The following is a 23674-nucleotide window of genomic DNA, read 5'->3' on the forward strand; positions in this document are numbered from 1 at the left end:
GTCAGGAGTTCGAGACCAGCCTGTCCAACATGGCAAAACCCTGTCTCTACTGAAAACACAAAAATTAGCCAGGTGTGGTGGTGGGCACCTGTAATCCCAGCTGCTTGGGAGGCTGAGGCAGGAGAATCACTTGAACCTGGGAGGCAGAGGTGGCAGTGAGCCGAGATTGTGCCACTGCACTCCAGCCTGGGTAACAAGAACGATATTCCGTTTCAAAAAAAAAAAAATCAAATGTCCGTTTTATAGAGGAGACTGGGGCTCGGGCAGTGACTTTCTCAGAATCACGGTGTGGGGTAGATGGCAGAACCCGGCTCACATCGACAATGGCCTGTGGCCCGGGCTCCCTCTGGGGTGCTGCTGGTGCTGCAAGGCACCCACGGGCCTTGCCTTCACCACCTACCTGTCCATTGTCTGGGGCCCTCCTGGACGTTGGGCTCAGAACAGCTCCCTTGTGTTCCTCCACCGGCCAGAGGGCTACATAGGTTGTGACAGGCCTTCCCGGGAAGCTTGGTGGCCAGTGGACCTGGGTGTCCTGGGCCAGCTGAGGCTGGGCTGGAGGCGGTGGGTGCAGGGGACTGTAGTTTCCGCACCCACAGCATCTCATTGCAGCTCTTGCTTCCCCGCTCAGGACCTGCCTTGTCCGCCATGAAAGGCACCCGGGCCATCAGCAGCGTCCCGGAGTGCAGCCCGGCAGGTGTGGACCTGAGTCTGACAGGTCTCCCTCCGCCTGTGTCCCGGCGCCCTGGCAGTGCCGCCACCACCAAGCCCATCGTCCGCTCTGTCTCCGTGGTCACAGGCAGTGAGCAGAAGAGGAAGGCGCTGGTGAGTACTGTGGCCTAGGGGTCCGGGCCCCTGCCTCCTGGAGGGCTGTTGTTCGATTGGCATCTGACCCCTGGGTCCAGCTCTACATGTGAACAAGTGCCTCACATCTGGACATGTTGGAGCCTTGTGGCTGTTCCGGGGGCAGGTGGGACTTGAGTCTTACAGGTGTGGATGCTGAATCACTAGAAGGTCAAGCCAGAGCCTGGATTCTTTCGGCACCAGCCCCAGGCCTCCTGTGCCACCGCCCTTTGGATTCGTTTGAATCCTCAAGAAATGGGGTTGGCTGGGCTCGGTGGCTCACACCTGTAATCCCAGCACTTTGAGAGGCCAAGGCAGGCGAATCACCTGAGGTTGGCAGTTCAAGACCAGCCTGACCAAGATGGTGAAACTCCGTCTCTACTAAAGATATAAAAAAAAATTTGCGGGGCATGGTGGCGCATGCCTGTAATCCCAGCTACTCCGGAGGCTGAGGCAGGAGATTTGCTTGAACCCGGGAGGCAGAGGTTGTGGTGAGCCGAGATCGAGCCACTGCACTCCAGCCTGGCGACAGAGTGAGACGCCATATCAAAAAAAAAAAAAAAAAAAGAAAGAAAGAAATGGGGTTGACCTGGGGGGAGGGTGATGAGCTCCTGGTGGTCTTGGAGAAACCTAGACGGGCGTGTGGGTGTGTGGGCAGCAAGACAGCTGTGGGAGTTTCGGGGTGAGAACTGCCTTTCCTGCCCACCTCTGGGAGTGGGGAGGAGGGTGACCGGTTCCCAGATGGGGGCTGTGAGAGGCAGGCTGGGCCTGCTGCACCCTAGTAGGTGTCTGCCAGGCCCAGTCTTCAGAGCAAGGGAGGAATCGAGCGGCTCTGTAGGGGTTGGGGCAGAGCCTGACCAGAGTCTCGCCTGAGCTTCCGGAACAGCAAGGGCCTGGGAGCCTTGGCTTCGATGAGGCAGCAGGTCTGGAGCTCCCTGCCTGAGGTCCCTGCAGGGCAACACAGCAGGGCAGAGAGAAGGCTCGTGGGGTCTGGAGGGCAGTCGAGGCTTCCCACAGGAACCCCTGGTGTGTCCAGGCCAGGGTTCCACTGTGAATAAAAGGCTTGGACCTTCCCCTCCTTGAAAAAGTTATTCCTGTGTCTGCCCTAAGCTAGAGGTGGGCAGGGTGGGGCCCGCCAGATGCCTAGCCGAGTTCCAGGGTAAGGGCAACTGGGCCAGTAGCCGGCCCTTGGACCAAGTAGGTTCCCAAAGGCTGGGGCCGGCAGGGCGGGGACCCAGGATGTCCTGATGTGTCAGTGTGGCCAGCAGGTTGTCTCAAGATTTGGTGCGTCTCTAGACATTTACAGACAGAAGCTGTAAAAATAAAAGTGTGCTGCACTGTTTTAGCAGAGGGGTGACCAGCTTGGGCTAGAGCCATCTCTGAGCCCTCTGCCCCTCCTGTCCGCATCCCTGCTTCTGCGTCACTGACCCCTCACCCACCTGCCTTGGCCCCTCCGTTTCTAAAGCCCTAGGTTCATGGCACCTGGGGCAAGGAAGACGCACTTGAAATCGCAGATCTGGGCTGGGCGAGGTGGCTCATGCCTGTGATCCCAGCACTTTGGGAGGCTGAGGCGGGCAGATCACCTGAGGTCAGGAGTTTGAGACCAGCCTGGCCAAAATGGTGAAACCCTGCCGGGCGCGGTGGCTCAAGCCTGTAATCCCAGCACTTTGGGAGGCTGAGGCGGGCGGATCACAAGGTCAGGAGATCGAGACCATCCTGGCTAACACGGTGAAACCCCGTCTCTACTAAAAATACAAAAAACTAGCCGGGCGAGGTGGCGGGTGCCTGTGGTCCCAGCTACTCGGGAGGCTGAGGCAGGAGAATGGCGGGAACCCGGGAGGCGGAGCTTGCAGTGAGCCGAGATCGCGCAACTGCACTCCAGCCTGGGGGACAGAGCAAGACTCCGTCTCAAAAAAAAAAAAAAAAAAAATGGTGAAACCCTGTCTCTACTGAAAATACACAAATTAGCTGGGCGTGGTGGCGTGCACCCTTAATCCCAGCTGCTCGGGAGACTGAGACAGGAGAGTTGCTTGAACCTGGGAGGCGGAGGCTGCAGTGAGCCGAGATCACGCCACTGCACTCCAGCCTGGGCCAAAGAGCCAGACTCTGTCTCAAAAGAAAGAAAGAAAGAAAGAAATCGCAGCTCTGTTGTTGTGTGGAGACAGTGTTGTAAAAGTTTCCAGGTTTTCTAGTAGATGGTCATTCGGTGGCATGGACAGGCTCTATCCACGGCCGACCCGGGCACCTAACCACACTCCCAGCCTTTCTGCTGAGAATTGTACTGTTGCTGAATAGAGGTTCAAAGCCACAGCGAGCACTAATCATATTGATCCCTCCTTTCCTGGGCTGGCACCATCGCCCGCTCCTGCAGTGTTGAGTGGCGACTGCTGACAGTCCCCTCGTTCATGGAATGTTCCAGCTGTTCACTTCAATTCTTTGAGCCCCTCGCTCGATCCAAGACGCCCCACCCCTGCATGCCTGTCTGCCTTCTGTCGGGCACATGGTGGGAGCTCAGGAACTGCTGGTGGAAGAGGGACCCCCCGCCAGTGTGTGACGTGGCCTCGGGGGTTTCTGTTGTGCCCGGTCCCCGTCCTCTCGGCCACCTGCCCTGCTACGACTCAGTCTCATTGGGATTCCTGGAGAGCGTTTGTTTTGGCCAGGCATGGCATCACACCTGTACCAGGCGGCACGCGATTCTCTTCCTCCTGGTGTTTGGGGGTGGGGTAGGGTGCTGTCCCCTGGCTCGGAGACCTTCTCAGTGGCCATTGGCCTGGGGTTTCCACTCTACCCCTTGTCTCTGAAGATCTTCCTGGGTCCAGGGCCTGCTGTCCTGGGATTCCCTATCCAGGATGTAACTGCAGTTCCTGCCAGTCTTCTGGCTCAAGAAATGTCGGTGCCAGACTGTAGAGGGTCCCTCATCCTTGCTCGAGCTGTATGCCCACCTGATCCTCTAGCCCCCTAGATCATTATTCTCTCTGGTTCCCTTCCCCGTAAAGAAAAGAGATCTTTAAATCCCAAGAGCACAAGCTCACTGGGGAACAGACATCACTGCACACGTGTCCCGGCCTTGGGGGCCACCTGCCCCTCCCTGGGCGATGATGCCCCCTCCTTCTTGCAGGTGGAGTTTAGGGTTTTTGGCCCGTGACTGGATTTACCATCTGAGCTTGAGTGGCCTTTGCACCGTGGTGTCTGTCAGTGAGCGGAAGCCCCTTTGCCCCTCCCCTGACATCCCTCTTGGAGGCTGTGAAACGGTCCCCAGGAAAATCGAGACAAGATGAAGGGCCCCCGTAATCCATGGCCCTGATGCAATGACTGGTGCCATCGGTGGGATGATTTCAAAACTCCGACCTGTGTTTTTTGAATAGGTCATTCACACGCACCGTTTGGGAAAAGGGAGCTCATTGAGCAGCGAGCCTGTCCTGCCCGATCTTGCGGGCCTCTTGTAGGCAGCCACCGTTCCGCTTCTCCTGCACCCACCCGTGCTCTGGGCACACAGGCATCAGTGATGCTGGAGATATACTGGAACAAGTGCCGTATCAGTCAGCTGCATGGGGCTCCTGCATTCTCTTTTTTTTTTCTTTTTAAGACAGGGGCTTGCTCTGTCGCCCAGGCTGGAGTGCAGTGGGGCAACCACAGCTTACTGCAGCCTCCACCTCCTGGACACAAGTGATCCTCTCACCTCAGCATCCTGAGCAGCATGGATTACAGGTGCTCACCACCCTGCCCAGCTCATTTTTCAATGTCTTTTTTTTTTTTTTGGAGACAGACTTTTGCTCTTTTTGTCCAGGCTGGAGTGCATTGGTGAGATCTTGTCTCGCTGCAGCCTCCGCCTCCCGAGTTCAAGGGATTCTCCACCCTCAGATTCCCAAGTAGCTGGGATTACAGGCGTGCGCCACCATGCCTGGCTAATTTTGTATTTTTAATAGAGATGGAGTTTTGTCATGTTGGTCAGGCTGGTCTTGAACTCCTGACCTTAGGTGATCCTCCCACCTCAGCCTCCCAAAGTGCTGGGATTACAGGTATGAGCCACTGCACCTGGCCTACTAATTTTTAATCTTTTTGTAGGGACAGGAGTCTCATTAGGTTGCTGGTCCTCAACCCCTGGGCTGAAGTAATCCTCCCACCTCGGCCTCCCAAAGTGCTGGGATTACGGGCGTGGGCCACCGCACCCGGCCCTGCTCCCGCTTTCTTTACGTTGTTTTGTAGCAGCTGACAACAGTTCATCAGATGATGCACCAGAACGTCACCCAGCGGCCCTCTGGATTTTCCTTGTCATAGTACCAAGAGTGGCGCAGCAAATACCCTTGTGTCTGTGCCATTTTGCATACATGTCAATATGCCTGCAGAATAAATCCTAAAGGATAATTATTGGGTCAGAGCATAAGTCCATTTCAAATTTTGAAAGGGGGCCAGGTGCGGTGGCTCATGCCTGTAATCCCAGCACTTTGGGAGGCCAAGGCGGGCAGATCGCTTGAGGTCAGGAGTTTGAGACCAGCCTGGCTAACATGGTGAAACCTCGTCTGTACTAAAAATACAAAAATTAGCCAGACGTGGTGGTGGGCGCCTGTGATCCCAGCTACACAGGAGGCTGAGGCATGAGAACTGATTGAACCCAGAAGCTGGAGGTTGCAGTGAGCCAAGATCGCACCACCACACTCTAGCCTGGGTGACAGCGAGACTCCATTTCAAAAAAAAATAAATAAATAAAATAAATTTGAAAGGGGGCTGGGAGTGGTGGCCAATATCTGTAATCCCAGCACTTTGCATGGCTGAGATGAGAGGATCACTTGAGGCCAGGAGTTTGAGACCAGCCTGGGCAACATAGTGAGACCCCTGTCTCTTCAAAAAGATCAAAAAATTAGCAGAGTGTGGTGGTGCATGCCTGTAGTCCCAGCGACATGGGAGGCTGGGGCAGGAGGATGGCTTGAGCCCAGAAAGTTTGAGGCTGTAGTGAGCTATGGTTGCGCCACTGCACTCCAGCCTGGGTGACAGAGCGAGACTCCGTCTCAAAACAAAATTTTTTTTGATAAGCATTGCCAAGTTCCTCTCCATAAAGATCATTGCCCCAAGTCACACTTGCGTCACAGGGTGCCACGGTGCCTGCTCCCTCGTGCTCTGCCTGGCACACGTGCAGCACACTTTTTGGTCTTTACAGGTTCAATATGTAACAAAAGATATCTGACTGTACTACTTTTTAGTTTTTTACTTTTTATTTTGTATTTTTCTTTTTCTTTTTTGAGATGAAGTTTCACTCTTGTACCCCAGGCTGGAGTGCAATGGTGCGATCTCGGCTCACAGCAATCTCCGTCTCCCGGATTCAAGCAATTCTCCTGCCTCAGTCCCCAGAGTAGCTGGGATTACAGGCGTGCACCACCATGCCCAGCTAATTTTTGTATTTTTAGTAGAGACAAGATTTCACTATGTTGGCCAGGCTGGTCTCAAACTCCTGACCTCAAGTGATCCGCCCGCCTCGGCCTCCCAAAGTGCTGGGATTACAGGCGTGAGCCACTGGCGTGACTGCAATTTTTAAAAATAAAGCTTTTATGTTAGTATAATTTTAAATGTATAGAAAACTTGGAAAGTGCAGGGTGTTCCCCTATACCCCACCCAGTCTCCGCTATTTGAATATCTTACATTATGATGGGACATGTGTACAATTGACAAGTCATTTTTTTTTTTTTTTTTTTTTTTTTTTTTTGAGATGGAGTCTCGCTCTGTCGCCCAGGCTGGAGTGCAGTGGCCGGATCACAGCTCACTGCAAGCTCCGCCTCCCGGGTTCACGCCATTCTCCTGCCTCAGCCTCCCGAGTAGCTGGGACTACAGGCGCCCACCACCTCGCCCAGCTAGTTTTTTGTATTTTTTTAGTAGAGACGGGGTTTCACCGTGTTAGCCAGGATGGTCTCAATCTCCCGACCTCGTGATCCGCCCGTCTCGGCCTCCCAAAGTGCTGGGATTACAGGCTTGAGCCACCGCGCCCGGCCGACAAGTCATTATTGATAAATCACTGACTAAAGTCCACACTTTATTTGTATTTTTGCAGTTTTTACCCGTTGTCCTTTTCTGTCCCAGGATCCCACATGATTTTTTTTTTTTCCTTTTAAAGTTTTATTAAAGTTTAATGGAACAATATTTTATCTCTTTTTTTGTTAATGCCAGTACAAAAATACAGTTGATGACTTGACAAAATGGCTACACGTAGGGCTTGAAGGTTTGAGTTTCTCCAACAGTAACAAGGGAAAACATGCTTCCACCTGGAGCAGAGTCCAAGCACACAGCCAGTCCTGCACACGCATATGTGCAAACAGGGAAACCCAAGCGTGAGAAAAGGAAAGGGGTTGTAGAAATTTGCGAAGCAGCCCACAATTATTCCCAGAAGGAAAAAGGGAAAAAGCAGCCTACCCCCTTGATAGGGGGTAGAATTACTGATTTACACTTAGAATTTGTTGTTGTTGTTGTTGTTTAATGATAAGCTATTTCTGCAATTTTAACATTGTAGAAAAGATGCTACTAGTCTTCTTTTACCACTAAGGTGAGTAAAGTGGGAGGAAATGGGAAAAGACTCAAATACTTAAGTGCGAGGAGTAAACCTCCAAGTGGCTCAAGTTTTGTGTCAGAAGGTTTCATTTTTTACATTCAATGACAAATTGACATTTAGGTGAGAGGGAAAAAGAGAAGAAAGTCTGCCGCTCTCTGCTGGATCCACAAACATGCAGACCAGCTTGTGTAGGCAGAACTCTTCCACAGTGAGAGCACTCCTTCCAGTGTAGGTAGGAATGAGGTTTCCTGGTCGGCTTAATTGTTCTAGATGATTCCTCAATATTCCCTCCCCTGCTGCATTCCTTCCAGAACACTAACTCTGATGAAAGAAGGGGCACATTCATGTTACAATTCATCTTCAAGATGTTTCCTTCTGAAGGCATCACCCGTCAGCCTTTCCTGAGCTTCCTTCATCCCCTGAACCACTTGCTCGGCACTGATGTAGAAATACTTGTAGCTGGGGTTTCCATTCTCATTGATGATTTCAGGATGCACCTTGCCACTGGGATCCAGAAAAAGGATTCGTGGAATATAACCCCCGTCTGGGCTGAAATCTTCATCTTTGGGTTCCTCTTCATCCTCAAGATTTACCATAACAAAATTATGGGAGAGTTCTGAAATTTCTGTAGATTCTGCAAATTTGGGCTTTAGAGCTTTGCAAGCTCCACACCAGGATTTATGAATAATCACCATCGGGGCAGTCCACTGGCAGCTGCTTCTTTCTTCCCATCTTCCAGTGTCCTCCAATGAATATGGTCTCCAAAACCCTTTCCAAGCCCATTATGTCCATCAGAGGAGATGACGAGGAGCAGGAAACTGAAGCCCAGCAAACAGGTGGCCCCGAGACGAGGCCGCGTCTCCATGGCAGTAGGTGCGCGGGGCCACGGGGCTGAGCGGACGGAGGGCCGGAGTCCCAGCAGACGGTCCACACTGTTCCCCGAGCGCGGCTCAGCGCAACCCCGATCCCACATGATTTTTAGGCTGTGGGTCTCAGGCTCGTTTGGGCTGTGAGTTTCTCAGACTCTCCTTGTATTTAATGACCTTCGAGTTTTGGGGAGAGCTGGTCAGGGATTTTACAGAATGGCCCCTGTTGGACTTGCCTGATACTTTTCTCGTGATCAGACCATGGGGTGGTTTTAGGAGGAAGACCACAGAGGTAAAGTGCTCTTCTCACCCCATCCTGTCTGCGGTCCACATTGTCCCTGTGACCTCTCACTGGTGGTGCTGCTGGCCTTGGTCCCCTGGCCGAGGTGGAGGGTCAGGCTTCCCTGTGAAGTGGCCCGTCCCCTATGTTCTCTGGCAGGAAGTCGCTTTGCTGAGCCCACATGGAAGGGGTGGGGAGTTTCGCTCGCCCTCCTTTAGAGAAGAGCATCTATACAAGTTATTTGGAATTCTTCTACACAGGAGATTTGTCTGTTCACCCTCATTTGTAATTTTTTTTTTTTTATTTGAGACAACGTCTCACTCTGTTGCCCAGGCTGGAGTGCAGTGGCATAATCTCGGCTCACTGCAACCTCTGCCTCCTGGGTTCAAGCGATTTTCCTGTCTCAGCCTCCTGAGTACCTGGGACTACAGGTGCACGCCACCACACCTGGCTAATTTTTGTATTTTAGTAGAGATGGGGGTTTCACCATGTTGTCCAGGCTGGTCTCAAACTCCTGACCTCAAGTGATCTGCCTGCCTCAGCCTCCCAAAGTGCTGGGATTACAGTTGTGAGCCACCGCACCTGGCCCCACTTATTAATTTTTTCAATCATTTATTATAGTGGACTCATGGATATTTATTTACACTTCGAGTTATTATTCAATACTAGTTGGCTTATTTTGTTGCTCTCATTGTCGCAGCTTTGGCCACTGGGAACTTCAGGTGGCTCTTGCATCCCTGTGTCATTGCCCATCACTTTGTCTTGTGAGCACGTCCTTATTTCTGGCCCTATAAACTGCTCCAGCCTCATCTTGTCTCTTTCCTTGTCCGGTCCTAGAATCAGCCATTTCTGCAAGAAGCCCCGGTTCTTTTTCTTGGAGAGTGGTCTTAGAAGGCCAAGGTCTGGGAGCCGGGTGTGCTCGTCACTACTGGGCTGTTTCTGGTCTTCTCAGCCAACAGAGCAAGGAAGCGTGTAGTGTATGTCAGCGGGTGTGTAATCTACACACTGTCTATACATAGTAACCATTGGTGTCCTGGGTCATACTGATGTCTCTACCTCTAGTGGAGCCTCTTGCCCCCCCGCACTTGCTGATTGTAACCTCCCCTCCAGCAGTGAGGATGCGGCCCCATCGTCTGCTGTCCCTGGTTTAGCTCCCGTGTGTGTGTAAGGTGTGTAAGGTGCTGTCACAGTGAATAACCCAAACCCCATGGGAAGAACACCACCAGTGCTGTGCCATGCTCTGGGACAGCCCCTCTGCACGGGCTCCACTCCTGCCCAGGGCTACTCGGGACAGCTCCTCTGCCTCTAGGCTGACGGGCCCCACTCCTGCCCAGGGCTACTCGGACAGCACCTCGCCCTCCACCTCTGATTGTATTTCTAACTTACCATCTCCTGTGAGTGAGGCTGAACATCTTTTATTTTCTTTTTCTTTTTTTTTGAGATGGAGTCTTGCTCTGTTGTCCAGACTGGAGTGCAGTAGCGCAACCTTGGCTTACTGCAACCTCCGCCTCCCAGTTCAAGCGATTCTCCTGCCTCAGCCTCCTGAGTAGCTGGGATTACAGGTGTGTGCCACCATGCCCGGCTAACTTTTGTATTTTTTTTTTTTTTTTTTAGTAGAGACGAGGTTTCACCATGGTGGCCAGGCTGGTCTCGAACTCCCAACCTCAGATTATCTGCCCACCTTGGCCTCTCAAAGTGCTAGGATTACAGGCATGAGCCACTGCACCCAGACACATCTTTTCATGTTTTTTTTTTTTTTTTGAGACGGAGTCTCACTCTGTCACCCAGGCTGGAGTGCAGTGGCCGGATCTCAGCTCACTGCAAGCTCAGACTCCCGGGTTTACGCCATTCTCCTGCCTCAGCCTCCCAAGTAGCTGGCACTACAGGCGCCCGCCACCTCGCCCGGCTAGTTTTTTGTATTTTTAGTAGAGACGGGGTTTCACCGTGTTAGCCAGGATGGTCTCGATCTCCTGACCTCGTGATCCACCCGCCTCGGCCTCCCAAAGTGCTGGGATTACAGGCTTGACTTAAGAGCCATGTATATTTCCATATTTCCTTTTCTATGACTTGTCCATGTTCTTTGCTAATCTATCTTTCTTTCTTTCTTTCTTTCTTTCTTTCTTTCTTTCTTTCTTTCTTTCTTTCTTTCTTTCTTTCTTTCTTTCTTTCTTTTCTTTTCTTTCTTTTCTTTTCTTTCTTTTCTTTCTTTTTTTTTTTGAGACGGAGTCTCGCTCTGTCGCCCAGGCTGGAGTGCAGTGGTGCGATCTTGGCTCACTGCAAGCTCCGCCTCCCGGGTTCACACCATTTTCCTGCCTCAGCCTCCTGAGTAGCTGGGACTGCAGGCACCTGCCACCGCGCCCGGCTAATTTTTGTATTTTTAGTAGAGACGGGGTTTCACCGTATTAGCCAGGATGGTCTCAATCTCCTAACCTCGTGATCCACCCACCTCGGCCTCCCAAAGTGCTGGGATTACAGGCATGAGCCACCGCACCCAGTTTTTTTTTTTTTTCTTTTTTTTCTTTCAGAGACAGGGTGTCACTGTGTTGCCCAGGTTGGAGTGCAGTGACACTATCATAGCTCACTCCAGCCTTTAACTCCTGGGTTCAAGTGATCCTCCCACCTCAGCTTCCTGAGTAGCTGGGACTACAGGTGCACGCCACCATGTCTGGCTAATTTTTTAATTTTTTGTAGAGATGGGATTTCACCATGTTGCCCAGGCTGGGCTTGAACTACTGGGATCAAGTCATTCACCCGCCTTGGCCTCCTAAAGTGTTGGGATTGTAGGCGTGAGCCACCACGCCTGGCCACAAATCACATATTTAGACCCTCAGGCTGGCCCAAGGCCCCTGGTAAACAAAGACACTTTCTTCAGATGGAGCATTCCCGGGGCTTGGAGTCCGTCTCCCAGGGGTGGAGGGCTTGCAGGCCCTGTCTCGTGGGTGGCTTCTGCCTGCTGCCCCTTCTGCCTCTCTCAGCCCCTCCAGCAGCCTCCAGCTCACCAAGCCTGTGCTCAGCACCTGGTCAGTCCTCTCTTCACTGTCCCCTTTTCAGGGTCCCTTTTTTGGGCACCTGCTGTCCGATGGGCGCTGCTCAGGCTTCCCAGAAGGCATCTTGTTTTTCCCAGAAGGATGGAAGCCTCCATGGGGCCCTTCCTCTCCTGCTATTGTGCTCCCCGCACCCTGCCTTCTGACCTCCCGAACACCTTTCCAGCGCCCAGCTTTGGACTCCGGGAGCACAGCCTAGGAGGGATTGAATGAGGAATTGCACGGGGCCTCTGCAGCCCCGGTGTGGAGAACAAGGCAGTGGGCTGCGTCTTTTGTTGGGCGTTAGCTTGCTCCCCGATAGTCAGTCTGTAGCCTGGTCTGGAAGGTGTGACCAAGCCTTGAAAGAGTGGTGGCGCCCACGTGCTCGTGGGATTTCCACCCCGAGACCTCACAGCGGCCTCTGCCTGGCTTCCTTTAACGGGCTCTGCTGCCGCCGAGCTGGGCTCCCTGCCTGCCCTTGCTGTTCAGCTATTTTAGACCACGGTTTCCTGACCAGGAAATGCCCGTAACAAATGATTGGGTGTCCTGGTGGGATTGTGTGTGGCTGCTTCCGTGGTGGGATCCGTGTGTGGCTGCTTCCGTGGTGGGATCCGTGTGTGGCTGCTTCCGTGGTGGGATCCGTGTGTGGCTGCTTCCGTGGTGGGATCCGTGTGTGGCTGCTTCCGTGGTGGGATCCGTGTGTGGCTGCTTCCGTGGTGGGATCCGTGTGTGGCTGCTTCCCTGGTGGGATCCGTGTGTGGCTGCTTCCCTGGTGGGATCCGTGTGTGGCTGCTTCCCTGCTGGGATCCGTGTGTGGCTGCTTCCGTGGTGGGATCCGTGTGTGGCTGCTTCCCTGGAGCTTTTTTTTTTTTTTTTTTTGGTCTTTTTTTGGTTGGGTTGTTTTCAGCTTAAGGATTCAGATTTAAAAATAAATCTGAAAGTTCATAGGTCTCTTTTCCTGGGAAACTGGAGCCCCGAGGTCCCATCCTGTGGTGGCGTGGGCACCTGGCCAGGATCGATGTCACTGGTGGCTGTGGCATCCAGTGGCATCTGGTGGTGTTCCCCAGGCCGTTTCCCACTGGACTGTGAGCCCTTTCCCCCGAAATGTGTGATTTGGAGGGTTTTTGTATTTTTCGTTTTGTTTTGTTTTCTGACAGAGTCTCGCTCTGTCTCCAGGCTGAAGTGTCGTGGTGCGATCTCAGCTCACTGCAACCTCTGCCTCTCAGGTTTAAGCAATTCCCCTGCCTCAGCCTGCTGAGTAGCTGGGACTACAGGCGCCCGCCACCACGTCCAGCTAATTTTTGTATTTTTAGTAGAGATGGAGTTTCACTATGTTAGCCAGGATGGTCTCGAACCCCTGACCTCGTGATCCACCTGCCTCAGCCTCCCAAAGTGCTGGGATTACAGGCGTGAACCATTGCACCTGACAGTCTCCATCTCTTGACCTCGTAATCCACCCACCCCGGCCTCCCAAAGTGCTGGGATTACAGGCGTGAGCTACCACATCCAGCCGATTTGGAGGGTTTTTAAGCCTACGGGAAAGTCAGGGAGCGTAGCGTAAGGTACCCCCGAGTGCCACTTCCTCGAGCGCCACTTCCCCAAGTGCTGCTTCTCCGAGCGCTCTGATCCTCGCTTAGCGTCTGCTGCGCAGCCTTCCCTTCGTCCCCTGTGCCCCTCCGCCCCTTTCCACGGACCTGGAACCATCGAGCCGTTGGCTGCACTCACTCCCGGGTCCTATAGCGCTTGGTCGCGGTTGCGTCTCCTTAGTCCTCATCGTGACCCCACAGAGTCGCTCCGGGTGCCCTCCCTGCTGACGGAGGAGACCGTGGGCTGAAGGGTCCCCAGGGGTTCTCTTCTCATCCACGGAAGGTGGGAGCTCGCGGTTCCTGGGAGCTGGTGGGTGACAGCGGTGACAGTGAGCAGCTCCCTTCCCGCCCTCCCTTTGCCAGGGGTGAAGGGCTCCTGCTTGATGCGGGGCCGGGGAGGCTCTTAGAGGTCAGGCCTCAGCCCCCCTCCCGCTGCCCTGCTGTCTAGCACTCCTGCCCCTCTGACCGCCCACTGCCTTTGGGGCCACCTGGGCCACCTGTACCCCTAGGGCCACCCCTCTGTTCTCTGACTGCGTTTCTCCAAAGCAGGCGGAGGCTGAGCGAACTGGTGAGAGAGCATTTGCTGCTTAATTAACTGTTTTCTCCCTTTTCGCAGGAGGCCACAGGGCCTGGGGGCTCCCGGGCCATCAACAACCTTAGAAGATCCAACAGCACCACACAGGTCAGCCAGCCTCGGAGCGGCTCCCCCAGGTAACCCCCAAAGCCCTTGGATAACCCTGGCCCCCTCTGGGGACCTTAGGTGCCCCCCAGCCTTCTCCTCCTTGCCTCTGCTCTGCCCTTCCTCCAGCCTCCTGGGTCCCGGGCCCTTGCTGGCTAGCGAGGCCTGGAGTGACCTCACGGGCCAGCTTTGTGTCCCAGGCCTCCTCTCGCATGGGGTGGGAGGCCCGAGGCAGACACTCTCCTGCACGCATCCCTCCCTTCCTCCTGGCTGTCCCTGCGGCTTCTGAGACCCTGCCTGAGGGCTCCGCTGAAACCCTTCCCACCTGCCCTCTGAATGTCAAAAGCTGTCATTTGCGAGAGAGGGCAGCACTGTGACCCTTCTGAACCCCCCACACTTTGAGCCCCTGTTCCCACCTTTGCCCACTTAAACTCTGCCGCTGTCTCTCGTGGCCTCCAAAGCAGCAGGCTGGGGAGGAGCTGCCTCAATGGCCCCAGTGGGGGTGTTGTGGGGAGTGGAGCCGGTGGTGGCCAGCAGCCTCCAGGGGGGACATCCTGTAGCCCAGAGTGGTAGGCGAGGCCCTGGCACCACCTCCCACCAGGCATTGTCCCCAAGCAAGCAGGGTGCTCCCGTGGGCCGTGGATCTAATGAAGGCTGAGTTCTGGGCCACCAGCGGCCCTGGGTGGCCCCTTCCTGGGAAGACCAAGAACAGCGGCCACCACGCCGCGTCCAGCACAGCCTCCAGGAGCCACTCTCAACTCAGGAACTGGCTTCATGGAGTCCCACCAAGCAAGGGACTGCCAAGGACAGCTGGTGTGTGTGTGGGTGGGTGTGTGTGGTGTGTGGGTGTGTGCTGTGAGTGTGGTGTGTGTTGGGGGTTGTGTGGTGTGTGGGTGTGTGGTGTGAGTGTGGTGTGTGGGTGTGGGGTATGTGGTTTGTGAGTGGTGCATGTGTGGTGTGTGTGTATGTATGGGGTGTGGTGTGTGTTTATGTATGGAGTGTGTGTGTGTGTGTGTGTGTGGGGGTGGGTGTGTGTGGTTTGTGTGTTATGTGGTGGTGTGTGTGGTATGTGTGGTGTCCGTGGTGTGTGTGGCATGTGTGGTTTGTGGTGTGTGGTTTGTGTGTGGTGTGGTGTATGTGGTGGTATGGGGCATGTGTGTGGTCTATGTGTGGGGTGTGTGTGGTGTGTGGTGTGTATGGGATGTGGTGTGTGTGGTGTGTGTGTTATGTGCTATGTGTGGTGTCTGTGTGTGTGGTATGTGTGTGGTGTATATGGTTTGCGGTGCATGTGTGGTGCATGTGTGTGGTGTATGTAGTATGTGGTATGTGTGTGGTCTGTGTGTGGTGTGTCTGTGTGGTGTGTATGTGTTGTGTATAGTATGTGGTGTGTGGTGTGTGTGTGGTGTGTATAGTTGGTGTGTGGTGTGTGTGTAGTGTGTATATGTGGTGTGTGGTGTGTGTGTGTGGTGTGTGTGGTGTGTGTGTGGTATGGTGTATGTGGTATGTGGTATGTGTGTGGTCTGTGTGTAGTGTGTGGTGTGTGTGGTATGTGATGTGTGTGTGTATGTGGTGTGTATGGTATGTAGTGTGTGGTGTATGTGTAGTGTGTGTATGTGGTGTGTGGTGTGTGTGTGTGGTGTGTGTGTGTGTGTGGTGTGTATGGTGTGTAGTGGACATGTGTGTGGTGTGTGGTGTGTCATGTGGTATAGTGTGTGGTGTGTGTGGTATGTGTGTTATGTGTGTGTGGTGTATGGTGTGTGGTATGTGGTGTGTGTGGTGTGTATGGTGTGTGTATGTGTGTGTGGTGTGTGTGTTGTGTATGTTGTGTGTGTGGTGTGTGGTGTGTGTGGTGTGTATGGTGTGTGGTGTGTTATATGGTGTGTGTGCGGTGTGTATGGTGTGTGGTGTGTTATATGGTGTGTGTGTGGTGTGTATGGTGTGTGGTGTGTTATATGGTGTGTGTGTGGTGTGTATGGTATGTGGTGTGTGTGGTGTGTATGGGGTGTGTGTGTGTGTGTGTGTGTGTGTGTGTGTGTGGTGTGTGTGGTGTGTGGTGTGTGTCATGTGTGTGTGTGTATGGTGTGTGGTGTTATGTGGTGTGTATGAGTGTGTGGTGTGTATGGTGTGTGTGGTGTGTATGGTGTATGTGTGTGTGGTGTGTATGGTGTGTGTGTGGTGTGTATGGTGTGTGGTGTGTGTTATGTAGTGTGTGGTGTGTGTGTATGTGTGTGGTGTGTGTATGTGTGTGTGATGTGCATGTTACATGGTGTATGTAGTGTATGTGTGTGGTGTGTGTGGTGTATGTGGTGTGTTACATGTGTTATGTGGTGTGTGTGGTGTGTATGGTGTGTGTGTGGTGTGTATGGTGTGTGTGGTGTGTATGTGTGTGGTGTGTGTATGTGTGTATGGTGTGTGGTGTGTTGTGTGTGTGGTGTGTGGTATGCGGCGTGTTACGTGGTGTATGTAGTGTATGTGTGTGGTGTGTGTGGTGTGTGTGGTGTGTATGGTGTGTGTGTGGTGTGTATGTGTGTGTGGTGTGTTGTGTGTATGGTGTGTGGTGTGTGTATGGTGTGTGGTGTGTGGCATGTTACGTGGTGTATGTAATAAATGTGTGTGGTGGCCGGGCGCGGTGGCTCAAGCCTGTAATCCCAGCACTTTGGGAGGCCGAGACGGGCGGATCACAAGGTCAGGAGATCGAAACCATCCTGGCTAACACGGCGAAACCCCGTCTCTACTAAAAACACAAAAAAAAAATTAGCCGGGCGAGGTGGCGGCGCCTGTGGTCCCAGCTACTCGGGAGGCTGAGGCAGGAGAATGGCGTGAACCCGGAAGACGGAGCTTGCAGTGAGCTGAGATCTGGCCACTGCACTCCAGCCTGGGCGACAGAGCGAGACTCCGTCTCAAAAAAAAAAAATAAATAAATAAATAAATAAATAAATGTGTGTGGTGTGTGGTGTGTGTGTATGGTGTGTGGTGTTGTGTGTATGGTGTGTGGTGTGTGGCGTGTTATGTGGTGTATGTAATGTATGTGTGTGGTGTGTGGTGTGTATGTGTGTATGGTGTGTGGTGTGTTGTGTGTGTGGTGTGTGGTGTACGGCATGTTACGTGGTGTATGTAGTGTATGTGTGTGGTGTGTGTGGTGTGTGGTGTGGTGTGTGTGTATGGTGTGTGTGGTGTGTGTGTGTATGTGTGTATGTGTGTGTATGGTGTGTGTGTGTGTGTGTGTGTGTGTGTGTGTGTACGGCATGTTACGTGGTGTATGTAGTGTATGTGTGTGTGTGTGTGGTGTGTGTGTGTGTGTGGTGTGTATGGTGTGTGTGGTGTGTATGTGTGTGGTGTGTGTATGGTGTATGTGTGTATGGTGTGTGGTGTGCTGTGTGTGTGGTGTGTGGTGTACGGCATGTTACGTGGTGTATGTAGTGTATGTGTGGTGTGTGTGGTGTGTGTGTGGTGTGTATGTGTGTGTGGTGTGTTGTGTGTATGGTGTGTGGTGTTGTGTGTATGGTATGTGGTGTGTGGCGTGTTATGTGGTGTATGTAATGTATGTGTGTGGTGTGTGGTGTGGTGTGTGTTGTGTCACCACCCTCAGCCAGGCCACGGTTTTGATCCCAACTGATGAGTTGTGTTTGGTGCAGCTGTGGCCTCCCTGGGGCAGGGTGGCAGTGGGGATGGGCCACCAGCCCATGCTTTGCAGCTGTGCTTCCCCTTCTGCTCTGAGCAGCAGCGTGTGTGGCTCCTTGTTCACAGGGAAGAGGGTGGCAGCAGAGGCAGCCACGGTATTTAAGGCCCTCGGTGGGCAGCTGAGTGCACAGGCTCGCACCTGCAATCCCAGCACTCTGGGTGGCCCATGTGAGAGGATCTCTTGAGCCCAGGAGTTCGAGACCAGCCTGCGCAACATAGACAAAACCCTGTCTCTACTAACATTAAAAAAAAAAAACAAAACAAGTAAGTCCCTTGTCTCCAGAAGCTGTGATCAGTGTGACTGATGAATCTCCCAGGGGCTTCTGACAGAAACACCCAGCTCCACTGAGGAACCCTGGCCAGGCACGGTGTTCAGATCGGGGCTTTGGGCCTGGAAACAGAGTTGCTGCTAGTCCCTCAGCCCCTCTGTCCTCGCGGGACCTGCCTGGTCTGTGTGCCTAGCATCGGCTTCCTGGCTGGTGACTTTCCTTGTGTGCCGCCTTCTCTCTGACGCAGACCAGCGGAGCCCACGGACTTCCTGACACTCTTCGAGGGTAGTCCCAGTGGGAAAAAGAGGCCGGCCAGCCTGAGCACAGCGCCCAGCGAGAAGGGAGCCACCTGGAACGTCCTGGTAAGGTGGTGCGTGCGGCCGCGCGTCCTGGTCTCTGCGATTGGATTATGGCCTGGTTCCTAATTTGTTCTCACTGCCTTTGCAAAAGGGCACTGCAGGGAGGGTGTCGAGCTTACATCTCACATGGCAGACCCTGGGATATCCACCTGCCTGTGTGGGAAGTCAGGGGCTCCTCCCGTTTGTGGGAGAGGCAAGGAAGGGACGGGGTGGCTGGGTGTGTGCGGGTGGTGTCACGGGCTGAGCTGTCTGACAGGATGACCAGCCCCGGAGCTTCACCTTGCCACCCAATGCCCGGAGTTCCAGTGCCCTTGACTCACCGGCGGGCCCGCGGAGGAAAGAATGCACCGTGGCCCTGGCCCCCAACTTCACTGCTAACAACAGGTACGACCTGTGCAGGTGCCCACGACGTGCGCCGATGGGAGGCTCCTCGAGTAGAGACTGTGTGTCTTTGTCTTGTTTATGGCTGGTTCAGGGTGCTTTGGAATGAATGAATGAATGAGTGAGTGAGTGAAAGAATGGCTTTCATTCCCAAGGGCACAGGCAGGAGGCTGCCAGGTGGCATCTTGCATATAAGGGGCTCTCGGCCCAGGCTTTGCTCTTACAGCGTTTCAGGCCATGGGGAGGCTCACATGGGGCTGAGAGGGTGGGGTCTGGGGAGGGACCTTGGCCGAGGAGGTTTGTAGGGGGCCTAGGGAAGCCCCAAAATAAATGGACTCCAGGCAGCTGCCTCTGAGCCTTGAAGGAGAGTGTGGGCTCCTTGGGCTAGGCCTCAGAGGACCCATGAGTGGAAGGGATTGGGGACACATTTTTCCTCTGGCATTTAGAGTCTTTGCCAAAGGAATAGTCTCAGGGGAGAGACAGTGCGGTTATTCACCAGGGTTGGCACAGGAAGAATTCTTGCCTTTTTTTTTTTCTTTTTTTTTTGAGACGGAGTCTTGCTCTGTCACCGGGCTGGAGTGCAGTGGCGCAATCTCGGCTCACGGCAACCTCTGACTCCCTGGTTCAAGCGATTCTCCAGCCTCAGCCTGCCAGTAGCTGAGATTATAGGCACGTGCCACCACGCCCAACTAATTTTTGTATTTTTTTTAGTAGAGACAGGGTTTCACCATGTTCCCTGGGATGGTCTTGATCTCCTGACCTCATGATCCACCCGCCTTGGCCTCCCAAAGTGCTGGGATTACAGGCGTCGCACCCAGCCCAATTCTTGCTTTTTAATTTATTTTTGTTTGTTTGTTTTGTTTTGTTTTTTGAGACGGAGTCTCGCTCTGTCGCCCAGGCTGGAGTGCAGTGGCGCGATCTCGGCTCACTGCAAGCTCCGCCTCCCGGGTTTACGCCATTCTCCTGCCTCAGCCTCCCGAGTAGCTGGGACTACAGGCGCCCGCCACCGCGCCGCGTAATTTTTTGTATTTTTAGTAGAGACAGGGTTTCACCCAGTGGTCTCGATCTCCTGACCTTGTGATCCGCCCGCCTCGGCCTCCCCCAAAGTGCTGGGATTACAGGCGTGAGCCACCGCGCCCGGCGCTTTTTAATTTATTTTTAAGTTAGAGACAGGTTCTCATCTGTCACCCTGACTGGCGTCCACGATCATAGCTCACTGCAGCCTCTACCTCCTGGGCTCAAGCCTTTGGAGTAGCTGGGACCACAGGTGCACACCACCACTCCTAGCTAATTTTAAAATTTGTTGTAGAGATGAAGTCTCACTGTGTTGCCCAGGCTGGTCTCAAACTCCTGGGCTCAAGCAATCCTCCCTCCTCGGCCTCCCCCAAAGCCCTGGGATTACAGGTGTGAGCCCCCACACCTGGCCCGAAAATTTACCTTAGTATTATCAGAGTTACATGTGCATACACAGTGAAAATGTCAAACAGCACCATAGGCTTAAAATGTGGTGCCCCTCCTTCCCCAACACTGCTGCCTCTCCTACCCACCCCCCGCCACTCCTGCCCCTACCCCCACCGCCCGTCCCACCCCACCCACTGCCCCTCCCACCCCACCCACTGCCCCTCCCACCCACCCCCGCTGCCCCCCACCCCACCCGCTGCCCCTCCCACCCCCTGCCCCTCCTACCCCACCCCCTGCCCACTGCCCCTCCCCCCCCACCCACCCCTACTGCCCCCCACCCACCCATGCCCCTCCCACCCCACCCCCCGCTGCCCCCCCACCCCACCCACTGCCCCTCCCACCCCACCCACTGCCCCTCCCACCCATGCCCCTCCCACCCACCCCCCCCCACTGTCCCCCCCCACCCCACCCACTGCCCCTCCCACCCCCTCCCACCCCCCCCTGCCCACCCCCCCACTGCCCCTCCCACCCCACCACTGCCCCTCCCACCCATGCCCCTCCCACCCACCCCCCACTGCCCCCCCCCTACTGCCCTTCCCACCCCTACTGCCCCCTCCTACCCACCCCTACTGCCCCTCCTACCCCACCCCTGCCCCTCCCACCCACCCCCACTGCCCCTCCCACCCACCCCCACTGCCCCTCCTACCCCACCCCCACTGCCCCTCCCACCCATGCCCCTCCCCCCCCCCCGCTGCCCCTCCTACCCCACCCCCCTGCCCCCCCCACCCCCCCGCTGCCCCTCCCACCCACCCCCGCTGCCCCTCCCACCCACCCCCCCCGCTGCCCCTCCTACCCACCCCCGCTGCCCCTCCTACCCCACGCACTGCCCCTCCCATGCCCCCCCACTGCCCCTCCACTCCCCCCGCTGCCCCTCCCACTTGTGGCTCCTGCTCCCCAGGAGCAGCGTCTTTTCAAGCTATTTCTTCTGGTGGTTTGTTTTTTGTTTTTGAGACGAAGTCTCGCTCTGTCGCCCAAGCTGGAGTGCAGTGGCATGTGATCTCGGCTCACTGCAACCTCCGCTTCCTGGGTTCCAGCAATTCTCCTACCTCAACCTCCTGGGTAGCTGGGACTACAGGCGTGCGCCACCACGCCCACTACTTTTTGTATTTTTAGTAGAGAAGGGGTTTTACAATGTTGACCAGGATGGTCTTGAACTCCTGACCTCATGATCTGCCCCCCTCGGCCTCCCAAAGTGCTGGGATTACAGGCGTGAGCCACCACCCCGGCCATCTAGTCTTCTTGAAAACATTTATGAATACATGACATGCTGCTCATTCCGGAGCAGCTCAGACTCAGTCCTGGTAGGAATATTCACACCACCCAAGTTGGCAAATGAGCCCCGCTCTGAGAACCAGCTGTTGAACATTTGTGAGTGCAGGCTGGTGCCAGGTGCAGGCCAGGCTGGTGCCGGGCGTGGGCTGGTGCCCAGTGCGAGCCGGTGCAGGTGCGGGCTGGTGCCGGGTACAGGCTGGTGCCAAGCACAGGTTTCGTGCAGTGCTCTGCTCTCTGCTTGCCCTCATTCCCATCACGTTCTGTTGGTTTGGTTTTGGGCCTCTGACGTGTTGGTCTTTGTCCAGATGTCTTGGTGGTTCTTGTTAAAAGGGAGGTCCTGGGAGTTAGCTGGAAGCCGGTCGCCTGGTGGCTTCACCTCTCTGGGGCACTTGTGCAGAGAGCAGGGCATTGTCGGGTATCCCCACCTACTAGTGTCTGTGGGACTCTTCTCGCAGGCTGAGTCTCTCCAGAGACAAACCCCCAGCCCGCCCCAGGGTTCGAGTCCTGGCTGCCCAGTTGCACTGCTGGGGAGGGGTGGCGGCGTCTGTCCTGGGTGAATCACCCACTTCTGTTCTACCCGCAGGGCCAGTTGGGGAGGGCAGGGTGGATGCTAGCAGCTCAAGTGAGGAAGGGGCTTTGCCAAGCAGCCAGATTGTCCCCTTTGCCTCAGAGCCTGTCCATGCCTGTGGGAGAACCGCGTGCCTCCCTGGGGGTATGGGACCTGCCAGCTGCTCGCCCTCCCTCCCCACAATGCCTAGACCCTCCCTTGCGTCCCAGTTGCTCTCTGCTGGCCCTTCTGTTTCTAATCCTCCGGATCTGCAGATGCCCGTTTCCTGCAGTCTCCCCGTCCCTCCTGTCAGCTTCGGTATCGGTCCTGTCCCCGCTTGTTCCTGTGGGTCTGTGGAGGGGCAGAGGCAGAGAGCGTGGCTTCCATCCATTGTGTGGGATGGGGCTTCGCTTCTGTGAGTCTGCTCTGGAAGCTGATTGTGCGCTGCTGGCCTGAGCGGCTCCCCCTGTCTTGGGCACATCCGGCGTTCACGCCTTGATTCTATCCCCTGCCCCGCGGGAGCCCCTAGGTTGAGCTTTCCTATCCTGGGAAGGACCCCATCATCAGGGCGCAGGCTGTGGAAGGGGCCTGGGGACACCGGACGACGCTGCTGCCAGAACGTGGCAAGCACTGAAGGCCTCTGTCCCCGCCCAGCCCGTGTTGCGAGTGTGGCTCTGAGATCTCAGGCGTCCCCTCTGGAGGCCTGACCATTCCTGTCTCTCTTCCGGCCTGGCAGGAGCAACAAGGGAGCCATGGGCAACTGCGTCACCACCATGGTGCACAACCGCTACACCCCCTCGGAGAGGGCACCCCCGCTCAAGAGCTCCAACCAGACTGCCCCCTCCCTCAAGTAAGGTCTTCCGGGGAGGCCACGGGGCTGTGGGGTCCGACCTTAGCCAGGGCACGCGGTCAGTGCACACGGGGTCCGACCTCAGCCAGGGCACGCGGTCAGTGCACATGGGGTCTGACCTCGGCCAGGGCATGCGGTCAGTGCACACGGGGTCCGACTTCGGCCAGGGCACGTGGTCAGTGCACATAAAACCGCGTGGAGCAGCCGCGAGCCGGGCCCCCGTCCGAGTCCGCCACCCTCTGCTGTCCTTGGGTCGGCAGCTTCCCATAGACAGAAAACAACCCAGATGTGGCGGCACAGGGAGGTCTGGGGCTCACCATGGGGTGGGGCCCCCAGGAGGAAGCCAGGGATTGTCCAGAGCCCAGAAGGCGTCACAGCGGTGGTGGGCTGAGCGGAGCAGAGGAGCCCCCAAGTCCACCACTGCACGGTCTTGCTGGGATTGGGGATGGTCTTGGGGTCTCTCAAGTGTCCCTCAGGCTCTGGACTCCTGTGACTTTTGGGAACTTTCTCAATGGAATTTTTTTTTTTTTTGAGACGGAGTTTCGTTCTTGTTGCCCAGGCTGGAATGCAATGGCGTGATCTTGGCTGACTGCAAATTCCGCCTCCCAGGTTCAAGCGATTCTCCTGCCTCAGCCTCCTGAGTAGCTGGGAGTACAGGTGCCCGCCACCATGCCCGGCTAATTTTTTTGTATTTTTAGTAGAGACAGGTTTTCACCATGTTGGCCAGGCTGGTCTCGAACTTCTGACCTCAGGTGATCTGCCTGCCTTGGCCTCCCAGAGTGCTGGGATTACAGGTGTGGGCCACCACACCCAGCCTCCCAATGTAACTTTAGTGAGAACTTTTTAAATGCAAAGAGCTCGTTATCCTGGGTACCAGTGAGTGGGACCTTGTCAGGGCACAGGTGGTCCAGAGGCCAGGATGTGGCACGGGAGAGCTGGCCTCGCACCTGCCGCTGTCCCCCTCTGCCCTGGCGGCCGGCCTGCCAGCACTCCTTCCAGGCTCAGTCCTGGGACTGCCGGGAGCAGGCACCTGCGGCCTGTGGGC

At 55.2% G+C, this 23674-nt stretch overlaps 3 protein-coding genes across 13 annotated transcripts in view; 1 reads left to right on the top strand and 2 right to left on the bottom strand.

Annotated features, from left to right (window-relative positions):
* Positions 1-23674, bottom strand: part of NDUFAF8 (NADH:ubiquinone oxidoreductase complex assembly factor 8) — a 269205-nt gene that overhangs the window by 24856 nt on the left and 220675 nt on the right. The window lies entirely within an intron of this gene.
* Positions 1-23674, top strand: part of CEP131 (centrosomal protein 131) — a 38628-nt gene that overhangs the window by 2207 nt on the left and 12747 nt on the right. For 4 of the 5 annotated variants that reach the window (XM_050763991.1, XM_050763995.1, XM_050763993.1 and 1 more), the window contains exons 2-6: positions 629-822; positions 13747-13841; positions 18007-18121; positions 18375-18502; positions 22516-22629. In XM_050763991.1, coding sequence (XP_050619948.1) covers positions 646-822; positions 13747-13841; positions 18007-18121; positions 18375-18502; positions 22516-22629 — 629 coding nt within the window. In that variant the 5' untranslated portion in view covers positions 629-645. The remainder of the gene's footprint in view (positions 1-628; positions 823-13746; positions 13842-18006; positions 18122-18374; positions 18503-22515; positions 22630-23674) is intronic. The other variant, XM_050763992.1, reaches the window with a different exon arrangement.
* Positions 6922-8363, bottom strand: LOC126939120 (thioredoxin domain-containing protein 12-like). The gene is given in 2 exon segments (XM_050764065.1): positions 6922-8072; positions 8075-8363. Coding segments are annotated over 2 exon segments (624 nt in total). The 5' UTR covers positions 8349-8363; the 3' UTR covers positions 6922-7722.

This window comes from Macaca thibetana, chromosome 16 (assembly GCF_024542745.1).
Source record: "Macaca thibetana thibetana isolate TM-01 chromosome 16, ASM2454274v1, whole genome shotgun sequence".
In the NCBI taxonomy this organism is placed as follows: domain Eukaryota; kingdom Metazoa; phylum Chordata; class Mammalia; order Primates; family Cercopithecidae; genus Macaca; species Macaca thibetana.